This window comes from Rattus rattus, chromosome 14, assembly GCF_011064425.1.
Source record: "Rattus rattus isolate New Zealand chromosome 14, Rrattus_CSIRO_v1, whole genome shotgun sequence".
Classification (NCBI taxonomy): Eukaryota; Metazoa; Chordata; class Mammalia; order Rodentia; family Muridae; genus Rattus; species Rattus rattus.
Window position 1 is genome coordinate 69216172 of NC_046167.1, and position 27009 is coordinate 69243180.

General features: G+C 49.3%; 1 protein-coding gene and 1 long non-coding RNA gene across 4 annotated transcripts; one reads left to right on the forward strand and one right to left on the reverse strand.

Moving 5' to 3' along the window:
- Nucleotides 1–1652: 1652 nt before the first annotated feature.
- On the reverse strand, nt 1653–19141 carry LOC116883349 (F-box/WD repeat-containing protein 12-like). 3 transcript variants are annotated; one of them, XR_004385751.1, is made up of 10 exons: nt 19019–19141; nt 16066–16103; nt 9796–9956; nt 9388–9506; nt 6190–6399; nt 4594–4752; nt 3585–3795; nt 3018–3137; nt 2810–2937; nt 1653–2067 (listed from the first exon to the last, which is right to left on the reverse strand). XR_004385751.1 is itself a non-coding variant. In XM_032884429.1 (10 exons), exons 1-10 carry the CDS (start codon nt 19118–19120, stop codon nt 1959–1961), a joined length of 1413 nt encoding a protein of 470 aa, XP_032740320.1. In that variant the 5' UTR covers nt 19121–19141; the 3' UTR covers nt 1653–1958. The 3 variants fall into 3 exon arrangements, 1 of the variants encoding a protein (XP_032740320.1); XR_004385750.1 differs by having other exon boundaries at nt 3018–3188; XM_032884429.1 differs by having other exon boundaries at nt 3018–3193.
- A 1810-nt stretch (nt 19142–20951) lies between these two features.
- On the forward strand, nt 20952–26427 carry LOC116883351. The gene is made up of 3 exons (XR_004385752.1): nt 20952–21251; nt 24575–24708; nt 25416–26427. It is a non-coding gene; the product is annotated as an uncharacterized LOC116883351 (long non-coding RNA).
- Nucleotides 26428–27009: the final 582 nt, after the last annotated feature.

Consider the following 27009-nt stretch of genomic DNA (forward strand, 5'->3'; position numbering starts at 1 on the left):
AACAACTTATGTAGGTTTCTAAAATATAGTATCAAAAGGGGCAACATTTTTTCTTTTTTAGAATTTTTATTATATGTACATTGTTGTTTTGTCTGCATGTATGTCTGTGTGAGAGTGTTAGATTTCAAGGTACAGTTGTGAGCTGCCATGTGGGTGCTGGGATTTGAACCCAGGTCCTCTAGAAGAGAAGTCAGTGTTCTTAACCATTGAGCCATGTCTTAAAGAATGCAATATTTTTAGAACTTGTTTATATTTTTTAAAATCCTGTATTATCACTTCCAGATAACACTTGAACTTATATACTATTACTACTACTTCTTCCTCCTCCTTCTCTTCCTTCCCCTCCTCCTTTTCTTCCTTCCCTCCTCCCTCTCCTCCCTCCTCCCCCTCTTCCTCCTCCTTCTTCCTCCTTTTTTTTTTTTTTAAAATAGTACCAGGACTTGAGCCCTAGGCTTCACAAGCTAGGCAAATGGTCTGCAGCACTAAATGACATCCATCTCTGGCTTCATTTTACCTCATATTTTGCAACTAAGTTGCTCAAGACAGGCTTACACTCTTTAGGTAGACTAGGCTGAACTCTCAAAGTGGCAGAAGTGATGAGCTTGTCTTGCCAGCCTGGCCCCTTGGTTCGTCTCTCGCTTGGTTTGCAGAAGGAAGGCTCACATAGCTTCATGTGCTCACCTGTGGCTTCTTGCCCCATCAGCTGCTGTGCCCACTGACAGTACCGGAAGGGAGCTTCAGAACATGGAACTGGAGGACTGGGGCATGTAGCAGTTTCTTTAAGGCTCTTCTTGGGGCCCAGAGCACCACACCCAAGATCAATCCCTTCAGCAAGATTAACTGGCTATGGCTGGTCTTGGCCCCTTGTCTCCAGTAAGACTTCCCTTACCACGCGGGCTTACAACTCCAGAGCAAGATCCCTAGAGCTGTTTGTGTTCCTGGGTAGGGGCACTAGGCCCAGCCTTGAGTCACTGTAATGTCAGAGCAGACACTTTGCCAAGGAGGGATTTAACAGGAATCATCTGCTGAGGACGCTGCTTGTGCAAGGCCCTGCAAACGGAACGTGCCCGTGAGGTCTCCAGCAGAAACCAGCTCTGCCTGGTCTGACCCTTCCCATCATCTTCAGAACATGACCGTTACCTTTCTTGCTGGGCCACAGTATTCATGTCTGCTGGTTTCTCCTCGTTGTTGTCCATGGCTGTCTAGGGATGGCTCAGTCATAGAACCGCCTATGGACCTGTCTGTGGTGGAGTTAAGTTAGGATTCCCACTGACAGCTTCAGGGGAGGCAGTCTCATGACGCCATCTATGTCCTACACGCCCACGGTCATCTGTGGTACACAGACACTGTTGTTAAACTTGGCAACCGAGGAGGCAGGGTGCCCTGCTGCCACGCCGCCTGGCTCCATGTAGCTCCCCAGCCTTCTCCTTGGACGTGAGGCGCTCTATCGACCTATGCCGAGGTCTGTTTTGGGCTTCCGTGAGTGGCTGCCTGCTCATACCGCTCACACTTAGGAGCCTAGCGGACACCCACCAGCCCAGCCAGGGCTCCCCTGCTGACCCTGCCACTCTGCTCTGTTGGTGACCTTGAGCTTTCGAAATGACCTCACAGAGTTCATCTCAACCACAGCAAAGTCCACGTACAAATGGATGTCTACAGCACAGGCAGATAAAAATATTTTAATTACATTCTTGATAACAAAAGCAGCTCTATGGCCATCTGGACGCTGCAAACAAGCAGGCCGTTAATTACCATAAGCGGTCCACTCTGTGACTGGAGATGGTGCTGATTCTCCCGTGCTTCTCTGAGCAGGACAGGGAAGCCTAAGACACTAGAAACTACTTGACTGGCTCACTGGGAGAAGGCAGCGGGCACCTTGCTAGTTCTTTCTCTAGAGCCGACAACATCCTTGGTAAGGACTCTGCATACCAAGCAAGAGCATCTTCAACTGGTGGCGCCTACCCAAGCTGAACCTTGTAGCAATATGACCTCAGAATACTTGTTCCAGTGCTTCTGGCTTCCACCCCAGCAATGCTCCTGCTGTCGCTTTTCACGTGGGTGAATCCACTACAAGGAAGAAGGACATGCCAGGCATTAACCTTGGAATAAAGGCAGACGTCTACGTAAAAAAGATTTTACATGAAGACAGAGCCCAGCCTGCCCCGTCCCAATCCTACCTAGCCCACTACCAAGACTGGAAAAGGCTACTGCATTCTTCAGGGGGAAGGGCATGTCAGGTTCCCCCAGCAGGGCTGCCTGAATCCCCATGATCCGCGTGCTGTGAGAAACGTCAGCGTGCGTCTCCACCAGGGTCCACAGTGCACCCATCCACAGTCAAAGCTTGTGTGCCCGTAAGAGCTCCCAGGACCTTTTCAAGGTCTAACCTGCATCTAGCCCCCATGTTCTCTGTGGACTATGCACAAAACATCTAAATTTCTCATCTATTTCATTTGCAAAGTGTGGGCAATATCAGCATGGGCTGGTTTTGTCCAATACAGGAGACAACACACAGCACACAGAGAGAGCTGGGAAGTCTGATCTGTGGCAGAATAAGAAATGGATGTGCACCGTGGCTCATCTTGAGACCCAGCTAACGAGGCTGGACTTTCCCCCAATTCCTTTAGAATCATTCCTTCCAGCAGATGTGATATGCACATCTGGTCTCAGCTATTGAGGAAAGTGAGGCAGAGGAACACTTTATTTTGGAAGTTCGAAACCATCCTGGGCAACGTGACAAAACTTACTGCAAAAGAAAGAAAACCAGTGCTTTTCCAGTCTACAGATGCAGGGCTGAAGAACAGCCAGTTACCTGGCCCATCTGTGAGATCCCCCGAGCAAATGATAACAGCTCTTGAGAATGGGAGACGTGTTCTCCTTATTCCACACGTAGACACACAAGGACAGGTCCAAGGCAGCAGTGATGACACGGTCTGGATCCTTGAAAGGAAGTCCAGTGAGCTGCAGCCATGGGTTCCCAAGAGCAGCAAGCATGTCCCAGAAGGGAGTGCCACACTCACCACCCACACAGACGTGATGGGCCTCTGGTGGTCCTGGAAGGCCAGCAGCTGCAGGCCGTGAATGTTGAATAGCACCAGCTCTGACCCAGAGGTGAGCAGGATCACTTGGGAGCCGTGGCCCTGCATGAGGTGAGGAGTCATGGTGTCTGGCAGGGGGAAGCTGGCCAGCTGCTGTGCTGAGAGAATAAAAAGCACACAGGTTGCTTCTCTGGGATGGCCGTGTGCCTCACCCAATGATCTGGTACACTGAAAAGTTAGAGAGCTCGGCCCCTAAAGCTCAGTCCAGGAGCAGCAAAGTGCTGGGGTGCCACCACCCACAGAGGAGGAGACCATGGGTGTGGGTGTGGAATTTACTCCTGAAGACAAGGACCACATGGGACCAACATGTGCTAAGCATTCCACCACCCAGGACATGAAATCATGCAGCAAAGGCTCCAGGCCACTCTGCTCTCCTTCCCCGGAAGGGAAAAGACACTATCCTGGAGGAACCGTGAGGAACCGTGAGGAACCGTGAGGAACCTCTCCTCAAGTACCAACTAAAGGCTTTGGCCAGCACAGGGACCTTACCCAGGATGCTCACTCTGTCCCTGGACTTGTTGGCCTTTAACTCGAAGGTAGTGATGACCAGATGCACGCCACTGTCATCTCTGTGTGTCACCATGAGCCTGGCCGCCTCCTCTGGAGCCCAGCATGCTCTGGAGCTCAGCCTGATGGGGAGGGTAGCGGAGGCAGGAAGTCTGTCTTCTGATGGGTGTAGCAAGGGCTGAGTGTAGAACGCCTGTGGAAACACCCCTGTGTGGTCACAGTGTGGTGAGGGGTCTGATTGTTCCCAAAGCCCTCCAGCCCCAAGCTGACTTCACCCTCTGGCGGGACGGCCTGGACACCTGGCTGGTCACACACTGAAGCCTCTATTCTAGGCCCAACAGGGCAATCCAGGTCATTTTCCTGTCCCCCTTCTAGGCTGTGGGTTACAGCATCCTGTATCCTCTGTACCAAACTGCTATTTGCTTCTTCCCTGGCTACCACGTCTCTCTCCTGTTCTACCAGCTCTTCTTTCTAGGGTCTAACTTGTAGGTTAGGTTCTGGCACTCAATCAGGGTTTTGCCTCTGGCAAATGACTGGACATCTCTGCGTCTATGAACCAGGTCATGGTTAGTATACTCCTTGTGACTTGCAGGGCGTTGCTCCTGACCACAGAGGATGAGGCAGAGCAGACCCACATTCCATGCATCATATGCTCTCTTCCCCAGCACCTGCATGGGCCTCACTGTGCACTTGTCTTTGCCCTGATCTCAGCTCAGACAACATGTTAGGACCATCCCAGTTGAGATGCCCAAGCCCAGCCTATTCAAAGCTGACTTTGCCCCTCCTAGCAGGGAGCTGACCCTTTTAGCTCATAGCATAGTGACAGGAAAGAGTAAGAGAATAACAGGACTGGGCTTCCTGCATGAAGGCGTCACTCGTGCCTGGTCCTGTGGTGGTCTGAGAGCCCATGTCCTGCAACCATGTTGTGCAGAAACGTTAGCCACCTCCCACTGCAGCAGGTTCACCAGGAACTGGGTTCCTGGGCACTGACCTTTGGGCCTAAGTCGGAGTCTTGTGCAGACACAAGTACCCACTGTTTGTCAGGTGAGCACGTGAGGCTTACAGGGGTGTGAGGGAATGTGGCCACTCTGGAGACGACTTGCAACTGAGGTACCGTCATGGTGTAGAGGTTCCCTTCAGCACAGGCTACCTGGAAGAGAAAGTGAGGAGGAGGTGTACCACCACATCCTGACAGAGCCGAGTCCCCGCTGAAGGGTGGGCACAGCTCACAGCAATGTAAGTGTTCAGAGCCGAGCCAAGTCCCCTGCAGGAGCCTGGCATGTAAGCCAAGACAGAAGCAGCCCGCCTATGTGTTCTACAATTACAATGTTTCCTCTGGCACTGAGGGCAATTTAAAAGGTCAAAAGAAAATGTTTACTAATTTGGGAAGGTCGGCCTGAGTACAAAAGTCACTATAATTTCTGCTACACTGAGTGCTCCTGCCTAGACCCTGTATATACACTCAGGAGGGTGCCTAAATTATCATCATTCGGTCGAAAGTATGCATATTTAAAATGTTTCAAAAATTGAAATAACCACCCAACTCTGGAAGCCAGTTCAAAGCACATTCCCACTTTGCCTGTAGAAAAATAAACATTTTAACACTTCTGGGTAAGACTGTGTCCTGCATGTGACCTGGTGAAGGACGAGAGTCGGAATAGGAACAGCCACTGTCCTAAACTCAGAGGAAGTGACCACAGCTGAGAGGTGTAGAAGAAGAACAGTCGGGCGCCAAAATGACCAAACAGCTTTATCCATGGCTGTGTGTGCGTGTGTGTAGGCATGTGCGTGCGTGCGCATGTGTACGTATGTGTGCATGTCGGGGTGAGGGTGGGGACTGAGTGTGTGTGTGTGTCAAGCCAAAACCTCTGCAGTAAGCCAGGCAGCATCTGGTGGAGGAAAACCTGTTTTACTTTCAATGCAAGTACACAATCCTCAACACCCAGCCGCAGGTCTGCGTGACAGCGGATTTCCCCAGGGGATAAGTTAGTGCTGGAGGGGACTCTCATCTTGTCACTGTATGACAGAGGGCGGACTCCAGGCACTGTATATCGGGGAACCCGCTGAAAAGGGTGCTCCCCTGGGGTCCTGAGAGAGGAGAGGAAACCCAAGCCAAGGAGCCAGAATTTAATCCATTGCGACTTGGGGTGAGGACCCTTGAGGGTGGCTGTGGAGACAACGGGAAGAACAGACACTGGCAAACTGAAAAGCAGGGTGCACATGGTATAAGGTACCGGCCCCTGAAGGTCAGGAGCTCTGCCCCTCATAAAAAGCTACAAACAATGAAGGAGTGAAGAAACACGGCTGACAGAGGGCTCCAGCACACAGGAAAGCAAGGGTTCATGGCTACAAAAGGAGGAGAGTGCACCCTGCAGGCTCCCACCACATCAGCAGAGGCTGCGGGAACAGTTGATGCCACCCTCGTCTGAAGGACAGACGAGCTGCCTTCCCCTCAGGCAAAACAGAGCCAGAAGAGCAGCGCCTGCTATGAAGAGGGAATCGGGCTCCACCCACCACAGTGGCTACCCCAAGAGACCCCGAGGGGCTCCAGAGAACGGGTGTGTGTGCGCATGTGCGTGTCACTCACCAGCAGGAAGGAGCCCTCTGGGTGGTCGCAGGCCTCCATTGAAAAACAGGAAGTGGGCAAGCTGAAGAAGGCCCATTCAGACCCTGTGTCTGTGTTCCATCCCCGGATCAGGCCCTGTGTGTCCACAGTGACAACCAGCTGCAGCTGAGGGTAGGCCACCAAATTCACCAGAGGGGCAGGCTGCACAGGGCTCGACCATATCTCTGTGCCCTGGCAACAACAAAATTAACTATTGACATCGGGCTTGATTTATTCCATAGATAGATATGGTTCTTATCAATCAGCATAGGTTTCCTGGGCCTACTCTACCAGGCTCCGTAGCAGACCGAGGCTGACCACCTGTGTGGTTCTAGGCTCACCCAGAAACAAACCTATGTCACACATGACAGGGAATTGCTAGATTAGGTTAAGTGACGTGAGAATTTGATGAGCTGGGGTCCTGGACTGAATGAAAAAGAGAAAAACCTAGAACTCCAGCTCTCAGGGATCTGACACCCTCATCTGACCACCATGATCTCACCGGCGCAGTCACACACGGAACAGCAAACCTTCAAAAAGGTTAAATACTAAAAGAATCCCATATCTGGGTGTGGATGGACGCAAACTACTCTGATGAAAACAAGCAAAATAAGGCAGGCATGGCATCACGAACTGCTATCCCAGTGACTGGGAGGAAACGCGGAAGACTCCCATAAGCGCCAGGCCGGCCTGAGCTGCAGGGCAAAATCCAACCTGATCTCAAAAAGCCAGAAGGGCAGGAGAAGGGGCAAACTTAACACCGTTCATTTGAAGGACTGAAGGAAGGGATGGGGAATATTTGTTCATCCGAATTGTCCAGTTTCTGTTTGTGCTTTTGTCGCTATTGATGAAGTAACTGTCTAGGGATTCAACCCCAAACCTCACCCATGCCAGGCAAGAGCTGCCCATTCACTAATCTCCCAGCCTGCTAGGCAAGTGCTTCTGGACATCTAGGAGACTCAAGAAAAGTTCTGCAAGGCTCTACAGTTTCTTCTAATAGCATTTCCTCAAAAGCATCCCACAGCAATGTGCCAAGAAATAATTGAAGCTAATGAACAAATGAGAGGCAGACAAAGGAGAGAAGAAAATACCAGCCCTCCAGGTATAGACGAGCGCCACTCACTAAACTCCCTCCCAGCCAGGCGGGCACTGCCTACTCTCCAGCCCCAGCCAGGCGGGCACTGCCTACTCTCCAGCCTGCCAGTTTGTTTTAGAACCTTTCAAGGCACAAACACAAGCCAGCTGCGGTTTGCACATCCTGGGGTGCCGACACTGGGGAAACAAGAGAATCCCAAGTTTCAGGCCAGCCTGAGCTATACAAGACCCTACAAACCACATGGAGAAGCATGTGCTACCTGACAGAAGCCAATTTTAAAAGGTACATACTGTCCTTCTATCTGGGCTGCTGCCACAAAATGCCAGACAGCCAGCAGTTTGTATAGAAGTGGGGTTTCACACATTTCTGGAGCTACAAAGTCCATAATCAAGGCATAAGCAGGTTTGGTTGTCTGGTAAAGGTTCTCTTTCCATGTCCTTAAATAACATATGGTGGGAAAGGAAAGGGGTGTGAACCCCTCGGTTAGAACCTTTCAGTAGAGGACCATAGATCTGTCACCTCCAGAGCTCAGGCAAAGACCCTGCTACTGGGAAGCAGGGCTCAGTGTGGCCCAGCACCAGCTCGACATCGGACTCCTTCGGGGAGAAAGGACAGTAAGATCTGCTTACAAATAGCATTAAGGCTGGGACCAGGCCGGATGGCAGGAAGGGCTGCTGGCATCCTGCAGGCATCCCACACTGGAGACAATGGAGAGGCAGCAATGCAGGGTCTGGGGTGACACCGCCTGCCCGCAGCCACACAGGCCACTGAGCAGTTTTGTATCTTGGTTTCAAAACAGAGCAATGACCTGAAGTACTGCTGGGGGTCACTACTCTTCGCTTGTTTAGACATTGTCCGTGGCTCCCTTTGTGTCACAGCGGGCCTGGTAAGTAGTTTTGACAGAGATGGGCCTACGAGGGGTTAAACAGTTGGTCGAGTCGTTTCAAGAAAACGCTGCTGGCCCACACAGCAAGTCACTCTTTTCTTTTGGCAACAATGGAAAGATGTCTTTTTAAATTATTTACCTAATAATTTGTGTGTGTACAGAATGAGATGCTATCTCCAAAACAAAACACAAAATACCAGGCCAGCACCAGCAGATGGCCTCAGTCTGTCTCCAGCCCGGGCAGGCTGAGACTGCACACTCTCCTTTCAACCAGGGCTGTCTCCTCCCATCTCACCAAGTTCCCATAGCTGGCTGTTTCCACGCGCACCCACGCACTTCCAGATTTCCGTGGCTGGCCGGGATGCACCCTTGCACACCACGCTCTGCTGCACTAAGAGGCTAGAGGCTGTTGTTTCGAGTGGATTCTGACCAGAGGGTTTCTGACCTAGAACAGTTTGTAAACTTAAGATGCTAGATTCTGCACCCAGAGATTGTGTTACCTAAAGTAAGATTGTGTGGTGTTTTCCTTCATGCGACTCAACTGAGTTCCAGAGAAAGGAGCAACAGAGCGTAGTGTGCAAGGGTGCATCCCAAGCAGCCACAGGCATTTGGAGGCGCCCGTGGTGACAGCCATCGATGGGGTTCAATGAGACAGGAGGAAAGGGAAGAATGCGCTCTCTCAGCAGAGGCCGTCTGCCGGGGCAAGCTGCCGTTAGTGTGGATGCTTTTGTTTTATATTCCATCTAACACTTCAGATTTTACATCTGCACAAGTACTGACAAGGTTCCAAATTCTAGGCAAGTTGTCCAGGCCGGCATGCGCTCACGCACACACAAAGGGCTGACCAAAAGCTGTCTTCTTGCAGAACCTCCTGGTGTCAACATGAGTTCCAGCATGGAGGACCGTGACTGTGTGGTTTGCTGTGAAGTAAGGAATGGCAAAGCAGCTGTCATCCCAGGCACAGGCCACAAGAGCCCCTGCCACCATCAGCAAAGTCTGGTCCCAAGAGGGAAGCCAAGCATGTGTCACACAAAATAGGTCACACTCAAGTTTCCAAAGTCCCCTGGCTGTGCTTGTTATCAGTTTGTCCTACTGGTGACAGCCGAAGGCACAGCTCAGATGTCTCATCTGCAAAATGGGGCACCTGCCCTGCATTAAGAGCATCAGCCCAAACGTCCCTCCCCAGGGAGCAGCTCACCTCCTGCAGATCCCAGGCACGCACCGTACAGTCTGAAGACACGGTGCAAACCACGGACCTTGCCTTTTCATCAAAGCGGTACTCGTGGGGTGAGACGTAGGCCAGCTGATCTATGGTTCCTGGAAGAGAGCACAGGCAGAGATGGATCTGACATACACGTGTTCCTCTCTTCCAGTTATAGCCACTCAGCTGGTGGGTGAGCACTCCCAAGAGCGGAGCCTACCGAGGCCCATCTTGCCGTTTTAGACAATTTAGAAATGGAGATAGCAACTTATTCTTTCCCCCCATGATATGATAGACCTGCATTCATCAACTGGCATCAGCTGGGATGCCAAGTACCCCAAGACTTGATCAGGAAGAGGGGGATCAGTGGGAGTGGACATGGCTCCTACACTCTCCAGCCCATACCTGTGTGCCCAGAAATAGCTTTGCAGATGAAGTCCTGTGGCCGCCCAGATTTCACACGGAACTCAAGCTCAGACCGGCAGAAATAGTACTGCCTCCACGTCTGCGTGCCCAGGACCACTGGGAGGGCCTTGCAGGGGGCCCATCGCCTCAGACACAGCTGCCTGAAACACAAACGCACAAGCTTAGGCAGGACACAGCAGTCAGTGATTCCGAAACCAGATCTAGCTTTGAATTCTGGCCTCAAAACCAACTGTCCCTACCTAGGCCTCAACTTCCTGCTCTGTCGAATGGGGGCAGTGCTGATGATAAATGAATGGTGGCAGTGTGAACCATGTGTACCTTTTATATGACAGGCTGCCCCTCACGGCAGCCCTATGGAGGAGGCGCTCACCACCATCCCACTCTTGGGGACACAGACACTAAAGGACGGATTCATGTTGCCAACTGTGTCAAACTCCCCACTTGCCCTTGCTGTTCTGTTGGTCCTTCCTGAGTTTCCTTGCTGTTGCCAGGGGTCAGATGGTCTCCTCAGATCCACCTGTTTGTCATTATGACACTTCTTTACACGCCTGACCCCAAACTCTATTCAATGCTGGCATTCAGCTGCTTTCAATACTGTCTGCGTATGCATCTTCTTCCAAAACCCGGCATTCAGCACATTACATCTTTTAAGCCAAAGTCTGCCTCAGGAGTGCTTGCCGAGCAAGCACAGCCTTTGATCTCCAACTCTTGTAACAGAAAGAAGAAAAAGGAAAACTAAGTGTATCTTGTGTGTACAGCATTAAGCCGGACCATTTCTCTCTGCCAGTTCTGTGGCTCCTTCCAATGCTCTTTTGGATTAAGCCCCAGTACTTCAATACTGCCATGTTTGGTGTTAAGCACGGTCTAATATACTGTTTCAACTTCTTGGTCATTTCTTCATATTACTAGTTACTGTTCAGTGGTTGGCTTTAAGATTATAACTTGGATTTTGAAATACAAAGGTTTATTTTTGACTAGTACACAATCAATTTTCAGTAGTAAAACTTCTGTGCATACGTGTCTGTTTCTGTCCTTCCTCCTTTAACATGTGTCATAAATCACGCCGTCTTACACTGTAGACCCATTAAGGGAGTTTCTATGCTGTTGTAAAGGCGCACACTTGCCAGAGCCTGGGAGCCTGAGCCAGCCTAGGCTGTGAGGAAAGACGGCCTGTGTAAGATTCGGAGTGTGGTGTGTTGGTTTAGACCCCAGCTGGAAAAGAGAAGAGCAGGAGATGGGGTGGGTCACAGTGCTTTGCTTTCGTACCACAGTCGACAACGTTACAAAAGGCACTCACACCACCTCCACACTGTGTTTCTACATAGTTCCTTTTGCCTTTACTGCTGGTACGTGTTTATGTAGATTAAAGCTCCTGTCTGGAGTTGGAGAGGAGTAGCTAATGGTGCTGTGAGAGCTGAGTGCAAGAACAGCGGAGGTCTGGCTGGGGAGGAGAGCAGCTTTCAGAACTGGAGCTAAAACAGCTAAATACTCTGCTGCTACCCGTCATGGGTCAGTTCAGAAAGCGGAGAATGTGGTCAGATGGGAAAGAGCCTGTTCACAGTTCCACAGTTTGAACACCACCAGTACAAACTGACCTTTATCCTAACTTACACATCCATTGTATTGGCTGATTTTGTGGGCTAACTTGACACAAGCTAGAGTCATCACAGAGAAAGAGCCTCTCTTGAGGAAATGCTTCCATGAGATCCAGCTGTAAGGCATTTTCTCAATTAGTGATCAATAAGAGAGGGCCAGGCCCATGGTGGGTGGTGCCATCCCTAGGATGGTAGTCATGGGTTCTATAAGAAGACCAAGCAAGCCATGGGGAGCAAACCAATAGGCAGTACTCCCCATGCCCCATGGCCTCTGCATCAGCTCCTGCCTCCAGGATTCTGCCCTGCTTGAGTTCCTGTCCTGTTTTCCTCCAGTGATGCACAGTGATGTGGATGTGTAAGCCAAATAAACCCTGTCCTCCACAAGTTGCCTTCTGGTCATCACAGCAACAGAAACCCCAACTAAGATACCCACTAAACACCCACGGTCAGCCTCAGTATGTAAGCTCTCTGCGTGTATGGCACCGAGGCCCCCACTGCTCACACGTCCGGGCAAATGTGGTCTTGGACTCTCTGGTCTATAGGAATAAAGCATGTGGACCAGCCCCAGACAAAAAGAGCTGCTGATTGATTTTGTTGTGCCTGCATGGGATTGACAGCTGTCAACATCAAAGAATCATGATGCTACATCAAAAAGAACAAGAGAAAAATGAACTTGTGAGGATCGAGATGTTGTAAGGAAGTTAGGCGATGAAAACGGAATCCTCTGCTAACTTCTCAAGAACAGTATTTCACTCAGGGAGAGCTCTGCCCTGGCTTATAAATGTGTGCCCTCCACGGGCTATAGCGGCAGCTGCACTGCCACTTCATCCATGCAGATGATTTTGCTGAGCCGCACACAAGGCAAGACCTGCCTTTACCTAAATTACCTACAGTTCCCTAAGAATGGATTCCAATGAAAGTCTGCTTCGAACCTGACTGAGATTGTTTTAGTAATCAATATTAGTTATAAAAGCTGATGATCGGCACCCCAGGGCTGACCCTGTGCCACAGCTCTCCACACCCAAATCCCACCTGGAGAGAGCTGGTCTCCCAGGACTGCTGACACACATAAGATCACAGGTGAGACCACCACTACTGCTCCAAAACCTGGCCCAAGTGGGGACACAATTGGACCCCATGGGACACAGGAACCACGGACCAGCCTGAGACAGGAATTCAAAGTCCATACCTAAACACAGTAAAAGCCAATATACAGCAAGCCAATAGCCAACTTCAAACTAAATGGAGAGAAACTTGAAGCAATCCCACTAAAATCAGGGACAAGAAAAGGCTGCCCACTCTCTCCCTATCTATTCCATATAGTACTGGAGGTCCTACCAGAGTAACGAAAGGAGGTCAAGGGGAGACAAATTAGAATGGAGGAAGTGAAGATATCACTATTTGCAGATGATATGATAGCATACATAAGTGACCTAAAAAATCCACAAGAGAATTCCTAAACCTGGTAAACATCAGCAAAGTGGCTGGATATAAAATTAACTCAAAAAATCAGTGTTCTACTCAAAGGATAAACTGGCTGAGAAAGAAATTAGGGAAACGAGACTCTTCACAATAGTCACAAATAATATAAAAATATCCCGGTATGACTCTAACCAAGCAAGTGAAAGATCTGTACGACAAGAACCCAAAGTCTCAAAGAAAGAAATTGAGGAAGATCTCAGAAGATGGAAAGATCTCCCATGCTCATGGATTGGCAGAATTAATATAGTAAAATTGGCCATCTTATCAAAAGCAATCTACAGATTCAGTGCAATCCCCATCAAAATTCCAACTCAATTCTTAATAGAGTTACAACAATTTGCAAATTCATTTGGAATAACAAAAAACCTCAACAATAAAAGAATTCATGGGAAAATCACCATCCTTGACCTCAAGCTATACTACAGAGCAATAGTGATAAAAACCACATGGTATTGGTACAGAGACAGGCAGGTAGATCAATGGAATAGAATTGAAGACCCAGAAATGAACGCACACACCTTTGGTCACTTAATCTTTGACAAAGGAGCCAAAATTATTCAGTGGAAAACAGACAGCATTTTCAACAAATGGTGCTGGTTCAACCTGCAGTTGGCATGTAGAAGAATATAAATTGACCTATTTTTACCTCCTTGTCCAAAGCTCAAGTCCAAGTGGATCAATGACCTCCACATTATAAAACAAGATATGATGAATCTAATAGAAGAGAAAGTGGGAAAGAACTTTGAACACATTGGCGCAGGGGAAAATTTTCTGAACAGAATGCAATGGCTTATGCTCTAAGATCAAGAATCAAGAAATGGGACCTCATAAAATTGAGAAGCATTTGTAAGGCAAAGGGCACTGTCATAAGGACAAAACTACAACCAACAGATTGGGAAAAGATCTTTACCAATCCTACATCCAATATATACAAAAAACAAGTTATCCTCCAGAGAACCAAATAACCTTATTAAAAAATGGGCTACAGAGCTAAACAGAATTCTCAACTTCGCACCAGTCAAAATGGCTAAGATCAAAAACTTAGGTGTCAACAGATGCTGGCAAGGATGTAGGAACACTCCTCCACTGTTGGTGGGATTGCAAGCTGGTACAGCCACTCTGGAAATCAGTCTGGTGGTTCCTCAGAAAATTAGACATAGTACTACCTGAGGGCCCAGCTATACCTCTCCTGGGCATACATCCAAAGATGCTCCAACATATAACAAAGACACATGCTCCACTATGTTCATAGCAGCCTTATTTATAATAGCCAGAAGTTGGAAACAAACCAGATGTCCCTTAACAGAGGAATGGATACAGAAAATGTGGTACATGTACACAATGGAATCTACTACTCACCTGTTTTTAAAAAATGACTTCATGAAATCTGCAGGCAAACAGACGGACCTTGAAAATATCCTGAGTCAGGTAACCAAGTGACACACATACACATACATACAAACACACACACACACACACACACACACACACACACACACACAAAACCACACATGGTGTACTCACTGATAAGTGGATATTAGCCAAAAAGAAGCTCAGAATACCCATGATACAACTCACAGACCATATGAAACCCAAGAAGAAAGATCACACCAAAGTGGATGCTACTGTCATACTCAGAAGGGGGAAGAAAATAATCTTGGGAAGTAGAGGGAGAGAGGGATCTTGGAGGGAGAGAGAAGGATGGAAAACAGGGCTGGTTCAGATAAGAGAGGAGATGGGGGAGAAGTACAGAGAGTAAGGAATTTGAAAGGAGGAGATTAGCAAGAAGGGAGGGGCAACTGGGGGCCAGCCACTAGAAAGTCCCAGATGCCAGGGACCCAAGAGTTCCCAGGATCCAACAGGGAGGACATTAGTCAAAATACCCAACAAAAGGGAGATAGAACCTATAGAGACCACATCTAGTGGACAGGCATGGTCCCAGGTCGAGGGACCCATCACCTCAAAAATACTAATCCAGAATTTCTCCTGTCAAAACGAAATGCAGAGCTGGTGAGATGGCTCAGTGGTTTAGAGCACTGACCACTCTTCCAGAGGCCCTGAGTTCAATTCCCAGCAACCACATGGTGACTCACAACCATCTGTAATGGGATCCGACACCCTCTTCTGATGTGTCTGAAGACAGTGATGGTGTATTAAATAAATTATTTAAAAAAAAAAAAAAAACTGAAATGCAGGGACAAAGAGTAGAGCAGAGACTGAAGGAAAGGCCATCCAGCCACTGCCCGACCTGGGCATCCATCCCATCTGCTGACACCAAACCCAGACACCATTGCTGATGCCAAGAAGTGCTTGCTGACAGGATTCTGGTATAGCTGGCCCCTGAGAGGCTCTGCCAGAGCCTGACCAATACAGATGAGGATGCTCACATCCAAACATCAGTCTGAGCATGGGGACCCCGATGGAGAAGTTAGGGCAAGGACTGAAGAGCTGAAGGGGTTGTAACACCATAGGAAGAACAACAATATCAACCAACCAGACCTCCCCCCAGAGCTGCCAGGGACTAAACCACCAACCAAAGAGTACACATGTGGGAACCTATGGTTCCAGCTAGATATGTAGCAGAGGATGGCCTTATCGGGCATCACTGGGAGGAGAGGCCCTTGGTCCTATGGAGGCTCAGTGACCTAGGGTAGGGGAATGCATGGTTCTGAGCAGGAGCGGGTGGGAGGGTAGGACAGCACCCTCATAAGTGGCAGGGGAGAGGGGGAAAGAGATAGAGGGTTGGTGGATAGGAAACTGGAGAAGGGGATAACATCTGAAATTTTAATAAACAAAATAACCAATTAAAAAAAATAAAAGCTAATGAAAACCCACAGGACCTAAGATGCTGAAAATTGAGTAAGCTAAGATAGCCCTGAAATAACGGAGAATTCTGGAGTGTCATAGTTACCCCCAAATAAAAGCAAAGACCCCCCCCTCCAGCTTTTGAAGCAACTTCATGTTTGAACAGTTGTTTCCCATTAAGCGTGACTAAAATACAACTCCCACCTGACCCTCAAGGCTCCCTGTCCTACGTTCAGCCTGAGAGGACTCAGCTGCTGCCCGTCCTCCAGCTGCTGGTAGTTTTATCTTGGTATAAGACACTTGAAAGCCACTTCTGGTGAGCGAGCCCCTCTCCTTTGCAGGATACCCTTGGCTCCTCTTCACTCACCTCCACAGTTCATTGGCCATTGAAACCTCATTCCAGACCTAGAATAAGGAGTGGGAAAGACAGATCTGGTCAGTAAATGACCATTTAGTACCCTGGCCTACCAAATCCCATGGAGGGGAACAAAGAACAAAACCAGCCCTGCATTCAACACAGCTCAACCCGGGGCATTCCAAACCATAGAACCACTAAATGGGCCAGTCACAAAAACAGACAGTGCCTAGCATAACTGTCATCAGCAAGGCTTCATCCAGCAACTGGTGGGGGAAGATGCAGAGACACACAGCCAAACATTAGGCAGAACTCGGGGAACCCTTCAGAAGAGGAGGAAGGATTGGACCAGCCAGAGGAGTCAAGGACACCACAAGAACATGGCCAACAGAGTCAACTAAGCCAGGCTCATAGGGGCTCACAGATGGACCGACAACCAGGGAGCCTATAGGCGTCTGACCTGGGTCCTCCACATATGTTATGATTGTGTAGCTTGGTGTTCCTGTGGGACTCCCTAACAGTGGGAACAGATGACCTTTTGGCTGCTTTTGGGACCCATGTCCTCCTACCGGGTCTCCTTGCCCAGCTTGGTCTTACTGTAACTTGTTAGGCCAAGTTGGTATCCCTGGGAGGCCTGCTCTTTTCTCAATGGAAACTGAGGAGGAATGGACATTGGGGGAAAAGGAGATGGGCGAGGGACTGGAGAAAAGGAAGGAGAAACTGCAGTCAGAATGTAATATAGGAGAGAAGAATAAATAAAAGGCAAACTAAGCCACCACCAAGTGATGAAAGAGGTTCAGTGGGGTTGATGGGTCGGGGCCCAGGAGCTCAGAGACACAAGGGCTGGATAGCTGGTCTAAAGGGATGTAGGGAAACACGCCAGATATGCAAACAACTCATAAATATGAAAAGGATAGTTGTGTAATTTGCCTCAGAGCACGAGGTTCTGGTTGGAAAAGAAACAGGAAAAGGACCCTACTGCTCCCAAGCCTCCATGTAAAAATGCCAGTAAGCTACTTGAGCATTTGGAACAGCGTCAGAGGTAGAAATCATTTACCTGTTCACTAAGTGATTGTGTTAAGCTCACCAGGCGAGAATACGACCACCACCACCACTACCACCACCACCACCACCAATTTTTGAGCCAAATTTGAGGCAAGCTTTATTAACTACTGACCAAGATATGCATATTGGCCAGGATGATGGACCCTGAACAGGTCCGTACCTGGTATTTCCAAAGTATGTCACTGGATTACATTAGATGGGGGCTTATGTAGGCAAAACCCATGAGGCTACATACTTGCCACCTCTGTCCACTCAGGGCAAGCATACGTCCCTGACTTACTTCTCGCCTATGTACTTCCCACCTATGTGTGATGAAGCGCATCCTTGTAGTTGAGGTAACCAATCTTGTTTACAGAAATGAAAGCTGATGGCTTGTTATCTTACACGAACAACAGCCCCCGGCATTCCAGAAAATTTTCTGTTCTTGCATAGGTGGGGCTTGCAAGATAGAGGCAACTTTTGCTCTACAGATCTCCTACCCACAGTAATTTAAACTTAAAATATAACTTTAGCCATCTCCATCCATCAACCAAGATGTTAACTAGTCACTGTAGGCAGACCATTCAATCACGACCTCCATTTTCTCTCCAGGGTCTGTCAGGGACAAGGTGTAAAATGACCAACTGTTACAATGTGGGGTGAGTTCTCCAACTCACAAAGTTTTGACAACTGATGCAAAGGAAAAAGATGCAGGCCCCAAGAAGTATTACCGTGTAGCAGAAAGAAGAAATAGCTAAAGATACTGGTCAAACTACTGCAGCATTAAAAACCCACAAGGGCAGACAGGAAGGTCCCTCACCTGGTAAGAAAACATGGCTCACTCAAGATCCTAGGCACTTCCCCCAGAACGACAAAAGAAAAGCACAGAACTAGATGATGCCTTATCTACATACACATTCTTAGTCTAGAACCTTCCAGCTTCACTGCCAGATGTCAACTCTGGGTCCTCTGATGAAGTCTGAAGTGAAAGGACTGAGTTAGCCAGAGTCAGGCTGTCTCTATGACCGGCCAAAGTTTCTGTTTCCCAGAAATGAGAACCGGGATCCAGGAACTTCCAGTCAGCCAACCACAGCAGTGGACAGCCAGTCTGAGGACACCTCGCCTTCTGGCCTGAAGTAAGGATAAGTAGCTAGAATGAGTAAGCAACCCGCTGGGAAGTCTCCTGAGCCTAAGGAATTGTAGAATCAGTCAGGCCCCGAGAGATAGAGATAAAGGCGCACACCCCTTCCTGGAATTCCCCTGACAATAAAAGCTGAGCTTGGAGTCCACCAGGGGTCTCCATTTCCCAATGGGGAGAGCCCGACATGCCGGAAACTCAGCTCAGTAAACGCTCTTTGCTTTTGCGAACTATCTGAGTTTGGGGTACCATTCTTTGGTGATCCTAACAGAAGAGCTAGTGGCATGCTTGTCATTTGATGGTTTTGGCAAAGTTGACAAGATTGGAATGAATAGTATTGGTCTCTTTCTGTGAGTAAAAGCTTTAAAACCGAACAGGTCTGAAACTGCAAATTAAGTGTTCTGTTCAAGCAACGTTGCGTCTAACCTTTTGAACATTTAATGAAGACACACTACAATGCACCGGGTACTTGGGATAGACATTAAAGAGGGAGAGTTTTTAGCATTTTTTTTCCGGTCACAGTTCAGTAATGAATCTGGCAAGGAAAAATAAGTACCTTACACTAACAGTGATTAGTCGCCCTTGCAGTCAGTCCTTCAGAGGAAGCCCACTGCAGGGGTTTAGAGAGTGCTAGGGGCAGATGACCACCAAGACAGGGGCGTGGTCAACAAAGTGGACTGGAAGGGTAGGGCGGGGCCACCCGAGGCCACCCGCCAAGCCAATAGCCCTTCGACCCGGGGCCGGCGGTACGCGCCGGTGGGGCGACCCCGCCTGGGACCTCACCTTGTTCACCTGCGCAGCGCGCAGCAGGTCGCGAGCCTCCAGGAAGGAGAAGACGTGCTGCAGTTCGTGCGGGCCAAGCTGCAGCGCCATCCTGCTTGCCATGCCCCAGCCCTGCGGGCGTCCGCTTCCTCCACCCTTAGAAAAGCCCGCCCACATGTGGAATTTGTGCTGGTTACTTCCGCTCCTGAGCTCTCCTCCCCAGCTGCTGACCCTTAACTCCATCCTGCTCTGGCCTAGCGAACACTGAAGTTAGAATAGCCTGATCTTGACCTTGTTTTTCTCTCTGCCTCTCCTCTTACAACCAGTCTTTGTCCCTCGCGGGTTCTGGCTTCAGCCTCCTCCCTGCTTATGAGTCTGCATTGTTTTTATTATCAACTGTGCCAACACATATGCATTCGGTGTTGTCCAGAAATGGGCTGCGCCGTAGGACAAAGAGTAGGAAGCATGAATCTTCTATTGTGATCAGTTGCTTCCTCTAATACTGCAATTTACAGCTTCTGTTAACACCACGCACAAATAAGTTTAACCTTAGAAAAGCGAAAGTTTTGAGTATTGTGTGTCCGTAATGAACGCTTCTGTACTCCTATAGGGATCAGGGTAGCTACAAGCCCACGCTGCCCATCCTTGGCCATGGACCATCATTACTGCCACTGGTGGGCAGGTGAAGACATTTTCTCCAGTCAGAGCCACACCTTCCCTAAGCAAGGTGAGGCCTGTGTGGTTCTGAAATGATTAAGGGAGCATCATCTTGTTTCGACTCTCATTTCCTGTCTGCTCAGATAGCTCGGTCTGCAGTGGCCACACATTTGACATTTCGGTGGCTTTGACCATGGGCCAGATATATTAACCAAAAATAAACTACAATACATTTTAAAGGCACAAGCAAAAAAAAAAAAAATGACAAGCTATGTTTGAAATAATCAGTATGCTTTGCCAGTGACGGACGTGTGGAGGTTCCTTGACCCTCATTTGACTTTGATGTCAATTATGGTCTTTGTGAGTTTTGCCTTTAAAAAGTCTGCACCCCTGAGCTTGGACGCCAAGAGACTCTTCAGAGGCATAAGCCTGTTCTTGGTCTGGCCGTCAATAAAAAGGCCTTAAAACCTTTAACTGGCTTCATCACCATGGTTGCCAATAACTGTGTCATGTGGGTCATTTCAGTGCACTACGGTCAAGATGCTTGAACATGGAAAGATCTCCCAACCCTCCAGGGACAGAAACGATTGCTTTGTGCATAGCATAAGGTGACCTAAGGCAAGAGGGGTGACCAAGAAGAGTGTGGAGCAGAGAGCTAAGCTGACGGTTGCCCTAGACCAAGCACCTGGTCATCTTCCCAACACACGCCACTCCCCCTTTCACTGAGGAGCACCTAAAACTGGCATGACAGACATGACCTCCTCTCCCACCCCTGCACATGGGCCAGCCGTGGAGGGATCTGGTACCTCCAGATGTGTACACACGAATCCCTGTGCACTGCAGCACCAGTGAGGGCTACCATTCTTTAAAGCCATTGACCCATGTTTAAATGAAAAGGGTTTGCATACCTAGAGTAAAGAGATAGACAGGATCTTTGAATGTCAAATTATTAACAAGTCATAAGACCACTGAAGCACCCTACAGTCACTCCCTAACTAGTAAATGCCAGTGTATTGAACCCAGGGAAGTACAAAGTGTCCCAAGTCTCTCATTAGCAGAGTTACTACTGCTGACATTAATAAAGCGAAAGGGTCTGTTTTATGTGTTTGTACCATTGGTCCCCAATAGGCAGCACTGTGTTAGAAAGTTGGGAAACCCTTGAAAGTTGGAGATTCTATGGCAATACTGGGGCTTCTGGGAGGCCTGGAAGACTGTCAGTGCAATGTTAGCCAGATGCCTCACACCCTGCTGCCAGGGCCACTAGCTGAGCCCACCACCATCCTGTCCCTGCCCTCAGAAAGCCTAAGCCAAAGTAAATTCTTCCTTCTCTGTGTCATGTTTTGTCAGGTTGAGGTGAACGGCCACGAGAAAATCGCGGGAGAAAGAAGAACGTCATGTGGGCCGTACTTCCCCATGTCTGGTGTGTCTTTGGGGTGACCTCACAAGGAGTCGTCATAGGAACCTGTTCATACGAGGCACTGGCTCCAGCTGGCTTTGTGCTTATACCTGAGAGAAGCTGTTGGTTGCTTGGAAAGAAGTTGGACTTGGATAGACGTTGATAAACGTGGGCTTCCCTGATCAGTTGGACCTTGACATAGTACGTTTGCTGGCTCTTTGATTTTCAATGGGGCCATTTTGCTTGATTCTGTTGTCTTTGAGACTCTAATTCCTGGGCTGGCCTGAAACCATGTAGACCAGATTGGCCTGGAGCTCGCTATGTAGAGCAGGCTGGTCCAGAGTTCACAGTTCTCCCTTTGCCCTGCTTCTGGAGTAATGGGATTAAAGATAGGCGTCACTTTGCCCAGCCTGTTTTGGTTTTTAAATTTTGTATTTATCCACTTACTAGCTGTGCTTTTGAGTCTGATTTACAATTACATGCAGGCAGGCAGGCAGGCAGGCAGGCAGGCAGGCAGGCCTTAGAGCAAGAGCTGAGAGTTTACATCCCTCTACCTCAGAGAAAGATTGAGTTTTTAAACCTAAAAGCCTACCCAGAGTGAGACACCCTCTAATCCTTCTCAAACAGTTCCACCAACTGGAGACTCTCTCTATGCCTGCCTATGGGGGTCATCCTCATTCAAACCACCATGTAGACTATTTATGCTTATCATTTTCAACTCTGGCTTTTCTCATCATAAAACTTACATTAGTATATATTAACTGTACAAGATAAGGAATTTTATTGTGACATTTCTATACATGCATATAATGAGCTCCGATAATCTTTATTAATTCTAGCTCTGATTTTTATTGTGTTTTGTTGACTATGCTCTGCGGTTTGGTTTGTTCTTATCTTTCTATAACCTTGAAGGTCATCATCCAGTTGTTCAAGATAACTCTTTTTTTAATGATATAGGATTGTATAACCATGCACTTGTCTCCTAGACCTGCTTTGTTTGTTTGTTTGTTTGTTTGTTTGATCTAGCACTGTACAGTGATGTCACACTTCACATGGTGGCAACGGAGGAGGAGCTTGAGGCCAGCCCTCTGATGAGGAAGCCCTCAAAGATAATTCCAAGATGTCAGTGACGTTTGCCTGTGGCACATCTGCAGAGACAAACCGTGTCTGCCATATCCACACAACACCGAAGTGGCTGTGACGATCTTGGACAAGGGCGTCAACAGGACCTCCAGCATCACCACTGAGGTGGACCTCATGGAATCTGGATAACATACAAATATCATTACCCTCTTCCACTTAATTGACACGTCAGCAAAGCCGTATTTGGTCATAGAATTTGCAGCAGGGGAGATTGGAGAGTGTCATTGGGCCACCTCATTCTCCACTAGATGGTGACAGCACTCACGGCCCACCCAGACATAGAACTGGAGAATATCCTAGTGAAGGGGACAGACAATGCCGAGCAGTGACTTTGCATTGGGCAAGAGCTGGGGGGGATCCCCTGACCACCTTTCCTTTTAGCCCAAGAGATACTAACTGGAGGGCAGAGGCTACCAGGGACTTCCCATCAGCATGTGCTTCCTTGGCGTAGTAATTCATAACGCCGTCACTTCTGTGGTTGCACACCACGCAAAGCATCAACCCCTTGAGGCCTGCGCTGGCTGATCACAGCCGCACACTATCAGGTTCTACCAACCCATCTAGAATCATGCAATGTCTCATGATGTCCTTGCTCTATGTGGGCCCCAAGACCAGGATGCCTACAGGCCAGCCCAAGGGGCATGCATGGCTATCTGACTGTGAAGGAGATTCACTTTGTAGCCTCCATAAAGACAGCCCCCAGACTCCCAATCATGAGCATGGTGGAAACCTTGTATGTCTGGGAAATCATGACATCTACAAGGAACAGCAAGGTTAGTGAGGTGAAGCAACATACCATAGGTTGCACCATTGTCTGACCTATTCAGACACTTGTCAGCAGGCTGTGAAGCCTGAAGCCCTGTTCTGAAGGGACCCCTCCAAGGCCGTCAGCACCCCTTTCCCCAAGGAAGCGGTGAAGTAAACCTGCTTTCCTTTCCTCTCATCTGGAACGAGCCGATTGGAGGGGGAGGAGGAGAAGGGAAGGTGGAAATGCTGCAGAATTTCCTGGCATACAGTGCTGCTGGGAGAAGACCACTGTGCAGGCCAGGGTTGCAGAGTGATGCCCTGGGTACCAATATCATAACCAACAGTCTGGGGAGAGTAACACTGGCATGACATCCCACCACTTGATGACCATCCTCCTCTGCACCACCCTAGGATATGACAACCGCAGGGGCCGGTGGAGGTGACACAGGTCTATCTTCCTTCCCAGGAATCATCCTGGGCCAAGCATCCCCAGGTACCAGCCCCAGGTTGTGCCCACAGCCTGTGAGTCCAGTTGACACAGGGGCTGGAAGGGTTTAGGGAGATAGACCCACGTGCTTAGAACATTTTGCTCTTGCCCTCCAGACCCAGAGAGAAGAAACTATATCCCCAAGGTAAGAGGTTACAGTGAGAGGTGAGGACATCGGAGTCTGCAGGAGACCCAATAACTGAGGCGATCTTGATACTGAAAGAATAAAGATTTTTAAACTATCCCCCACTGTCCCTGCTGTGAGGGCCAGTGCACCTCACAAAAGAATAACACCACATGTTATGGGGAAGTAGTCCAGCCATAGACCACCTGGCCTCGAGAAGGCCTAGCTCAGCATAGACCATCCGGCCTCAATAAGACCTGGCCGAACGTAAGCCATCTGGCCTCATTAAGGCCTAACTCGACATAAGACATCTGGCCTCGATAAGGCCTGACTTACCAGTCCTGAGGAAAAAGAGTTGGGGTCAGCTCGCCCCAGAGGCAGGGTGGCCTGGAGTTGGACTGAGCCCAAGCTAGATCATGTGTGCCAATGTAAACAAATAGTAAAATTGCTTTGCTTTGTGTAATTGTTGCCAACTGCCTATGTAATTTTCCCTATAAATCCCTGCCCCTAATTGGGCTCGGGGTCGACTCCTCTGTCTCCTGTGTGAGATACGTGTCGTCCCCAGAGCTCTGGTTCCTCAAATACACCTCTTGTTCATTACATCAAGACTGGTTTCTCATGAGTTCTTGGGGGGCTGCGTTGTCTCAAGATTTGAGTGGGGTCTTCCCCACCCCGCTGGCCTTTCAATACTTCTTCATTCTTATTTTATATTTGCCTTTTAATTAACCTTTGCAATGTGCACCCATCACAAGGACATGAAATGTGATGTCTTTCACCTAAGAAGGAACTTCGTCCTTCTTAGGAAATCTGGGAAAGCTGAGGCAGAAGGGGACAGCACAGGGTGTAACTAGAGGTAGGTAGGGAAGGAGGAGGAGAGAGAGGAGGAGAGAGGGAGGGAGGGAGGGAGGGTTTGGCAAATGGAAGAACACAGGTTCAGAAGGGAGGACACAGCGGGGTGGCTCCAGGCTAAGTCCTGTCTATGTCAAAGTCTCTAATAGAGTTCTCTCCACGTATTTTTTTAAGGAGTGAAGAACACGCCCAGTTCTATGGTTATTGAATGTCGGGTCTGTTTCCAACCTGGTGTGGACGGAGAGCCACAGGAAGGATCCAAGTCAGAACTGCAGGAGCGTGTCTGCATCCACACTCATTACACGCCAGTAGGGCACACCACCACCCTTCCACCCCCACCCCCACCCCCACCCCCACCCCGAGCCCATCACTCCTCCAGCTGCTGGGTTCCTGCCTCCTTCGGCTCACTGTGGTCCCAGTACTATATGCTGGAGCCAGAGACAGACGGTTCACCACCACCCCACCCTAGCTCCTGAGGGACCTGTGGGACCTTCAGTCACCTCTGGAAACTGAACCCGGGGCCTTTTCACCAGCTTGGCCCCTTCAGGCTTAACAGTCTTCTACTGACCAACGTAGGAAAGAAATACAGAAAGCAGGGGAGGGGGTGAGGAGAGGAGAGGTAGAGGAAGGGATGGGGAGAGGGGAGGGCTAGGGGAAGAGAGAAGGGAGAGGAAGAATAGAGAATGGGATGTGGGGATTGGGGCCAGAAGGAGAGTCTGTCCTGAGGAAATTCAAGATCCTGAGCTGAGGGAAAGGGATGAAGGCATTGGGTGGCACAGAGGCCATGCAGCAAGTCCCCAGAAGAGTGGAGCTGGAGGGGGCGGGACCTGGGCAGTCATGAGGAAAGGAGAGCTCCGGGTCAAGGTGCACAAATGGGAGGCAGCCTTGGCAAACTGCTCCTGGCATGGACAGTAGAGAGGAGAAGGGAAGCCCCAGCTCAGGAGGAGACCATCCCTCTTCCTGTCTGACCTAGCCTTGGGCAGCTCTACTATATGCTGTGTCTTTGTCTTCTCAGCTTCCTTGGTCCAGGCCCTGGTACCCAGGTGGTATTGTCATCTCCTTCCCTGACTGGTTTCCATTAGTCTGAGTTTTATTCTACCAACCCAGGAGATTGACTGGATCACTGAGTTGGTGCTGTCCCACTTTGGAGAAGATGGCCCTGTCAGGCCTTGGACACAGAAGCCCTTACAAAGCCAGTGGTCATTTTTCTACCCTGTGCCCAACACCACCTTTGGGATCAGACCTACAAGGAAATGGATTGCCATGGGACTGGAACTCTTGACCAGTGGTGCAGTATCGACTGGACACCCTCAAGTTGCCAGGCCACCTCTGGTACTAAATGGTAGGTGGAACTCTTATTGCTGAAGATGGCACTGAGTCTACTAAGTGCCAGCCGGTGGCAGAAGATGAGTTTCTGAAGCCTGGTTTTGATGAACGCTGGCCTAAGTAAGGATAAGGAGGCAGCAGAGGCCAGGCTCCCACAATCCCCAGGGGACAGTGTAATGGCCTGACTTGCTGAAGAGCTAAAAATGACTGAGTGGGTCAGCCACTGAATTGCACCGTGCTGTAAAACCACAACTGTCAGGTGATTCCCGTGGGGGAAATAGAGGTAGAGACACTGAGCTCAAGGGACCAGAGTGGGTTTGATTGAGTGCGTGACTGCAGAGGCCAGCCTGTGGCCCTGTTCACTTTATGGGACCAGGGCACGGGGAAAGAGAAGAGGGCAGCTATTGCCCTAAGTGAAGCAGGCCAGATGGGTGAGTGCTTCAGCATGGTGGTTTCTGAGGAAGGTTTTTAGTCTCTGGTGTGTACAGAGCTGCTTTCCATCAGGGTCCAGTAGCCTTGTTGTACACAATCATGTCTGCACTGCCCAGGAGGCTGGGCTGGTGGTGTGGAACTCTTACCTGAGAGAGAGAGGAAAGCAACATACCCAACCCCCAGCACACTCTCTTATCCACGAGTTCCTACCCTCACAGTGGGGGTGGAGAGTGCCATCAGAGCTCCTATATATCAGGCTGTCTGCATAGATCCTCGTGTAACCCACGATGTCTACCTCAGATGGGAACACACTCTGGAACACCGAAAGAGGGGTGGTGGTGAATAGTTAGCTTCTAGTGAAGGACAGGCTCTCCATGATGGCCCTTGGAGCTAATGAGCCAGGCCTTTTGGCCCTAGCCGTGATTCTCTGTGTGGCCTCTGACTTGGTTTTGGAGTTCAGAATCCAACCCCAGAGCCCCCCACAGGCTCTTTTGCCATCAGCTCTGTGGGCTCAGTTGGCCCATGTGAGGTATGAAGGAGCTCATCTTCTCATCTTGGGTCCCTGGTCCCAAATGGATAGGTGCAAGTGAGTTGAGGTATGGCGGGTAGAGGGCCCAGGTCCAGGCATGTTGGTGGGTGGGAGTTGCCCAGGACAGCAGCAGGGCCACCCAGGCAACATTAGTCACTGCAAATGAAGACCTCTGGGAAGCCACTGCAGAAAATGCCCAGGTGTCACAAAGGAAGGAGGCAGAGAGGTTTGATGGCTGTCTCCCTTAGTCCCTGGAAACCAGCCAAAATGAACTTTCTGTCCTCTGCAGAGAAAGCTGACCTTAGTTAGTCCTGGGTAATAC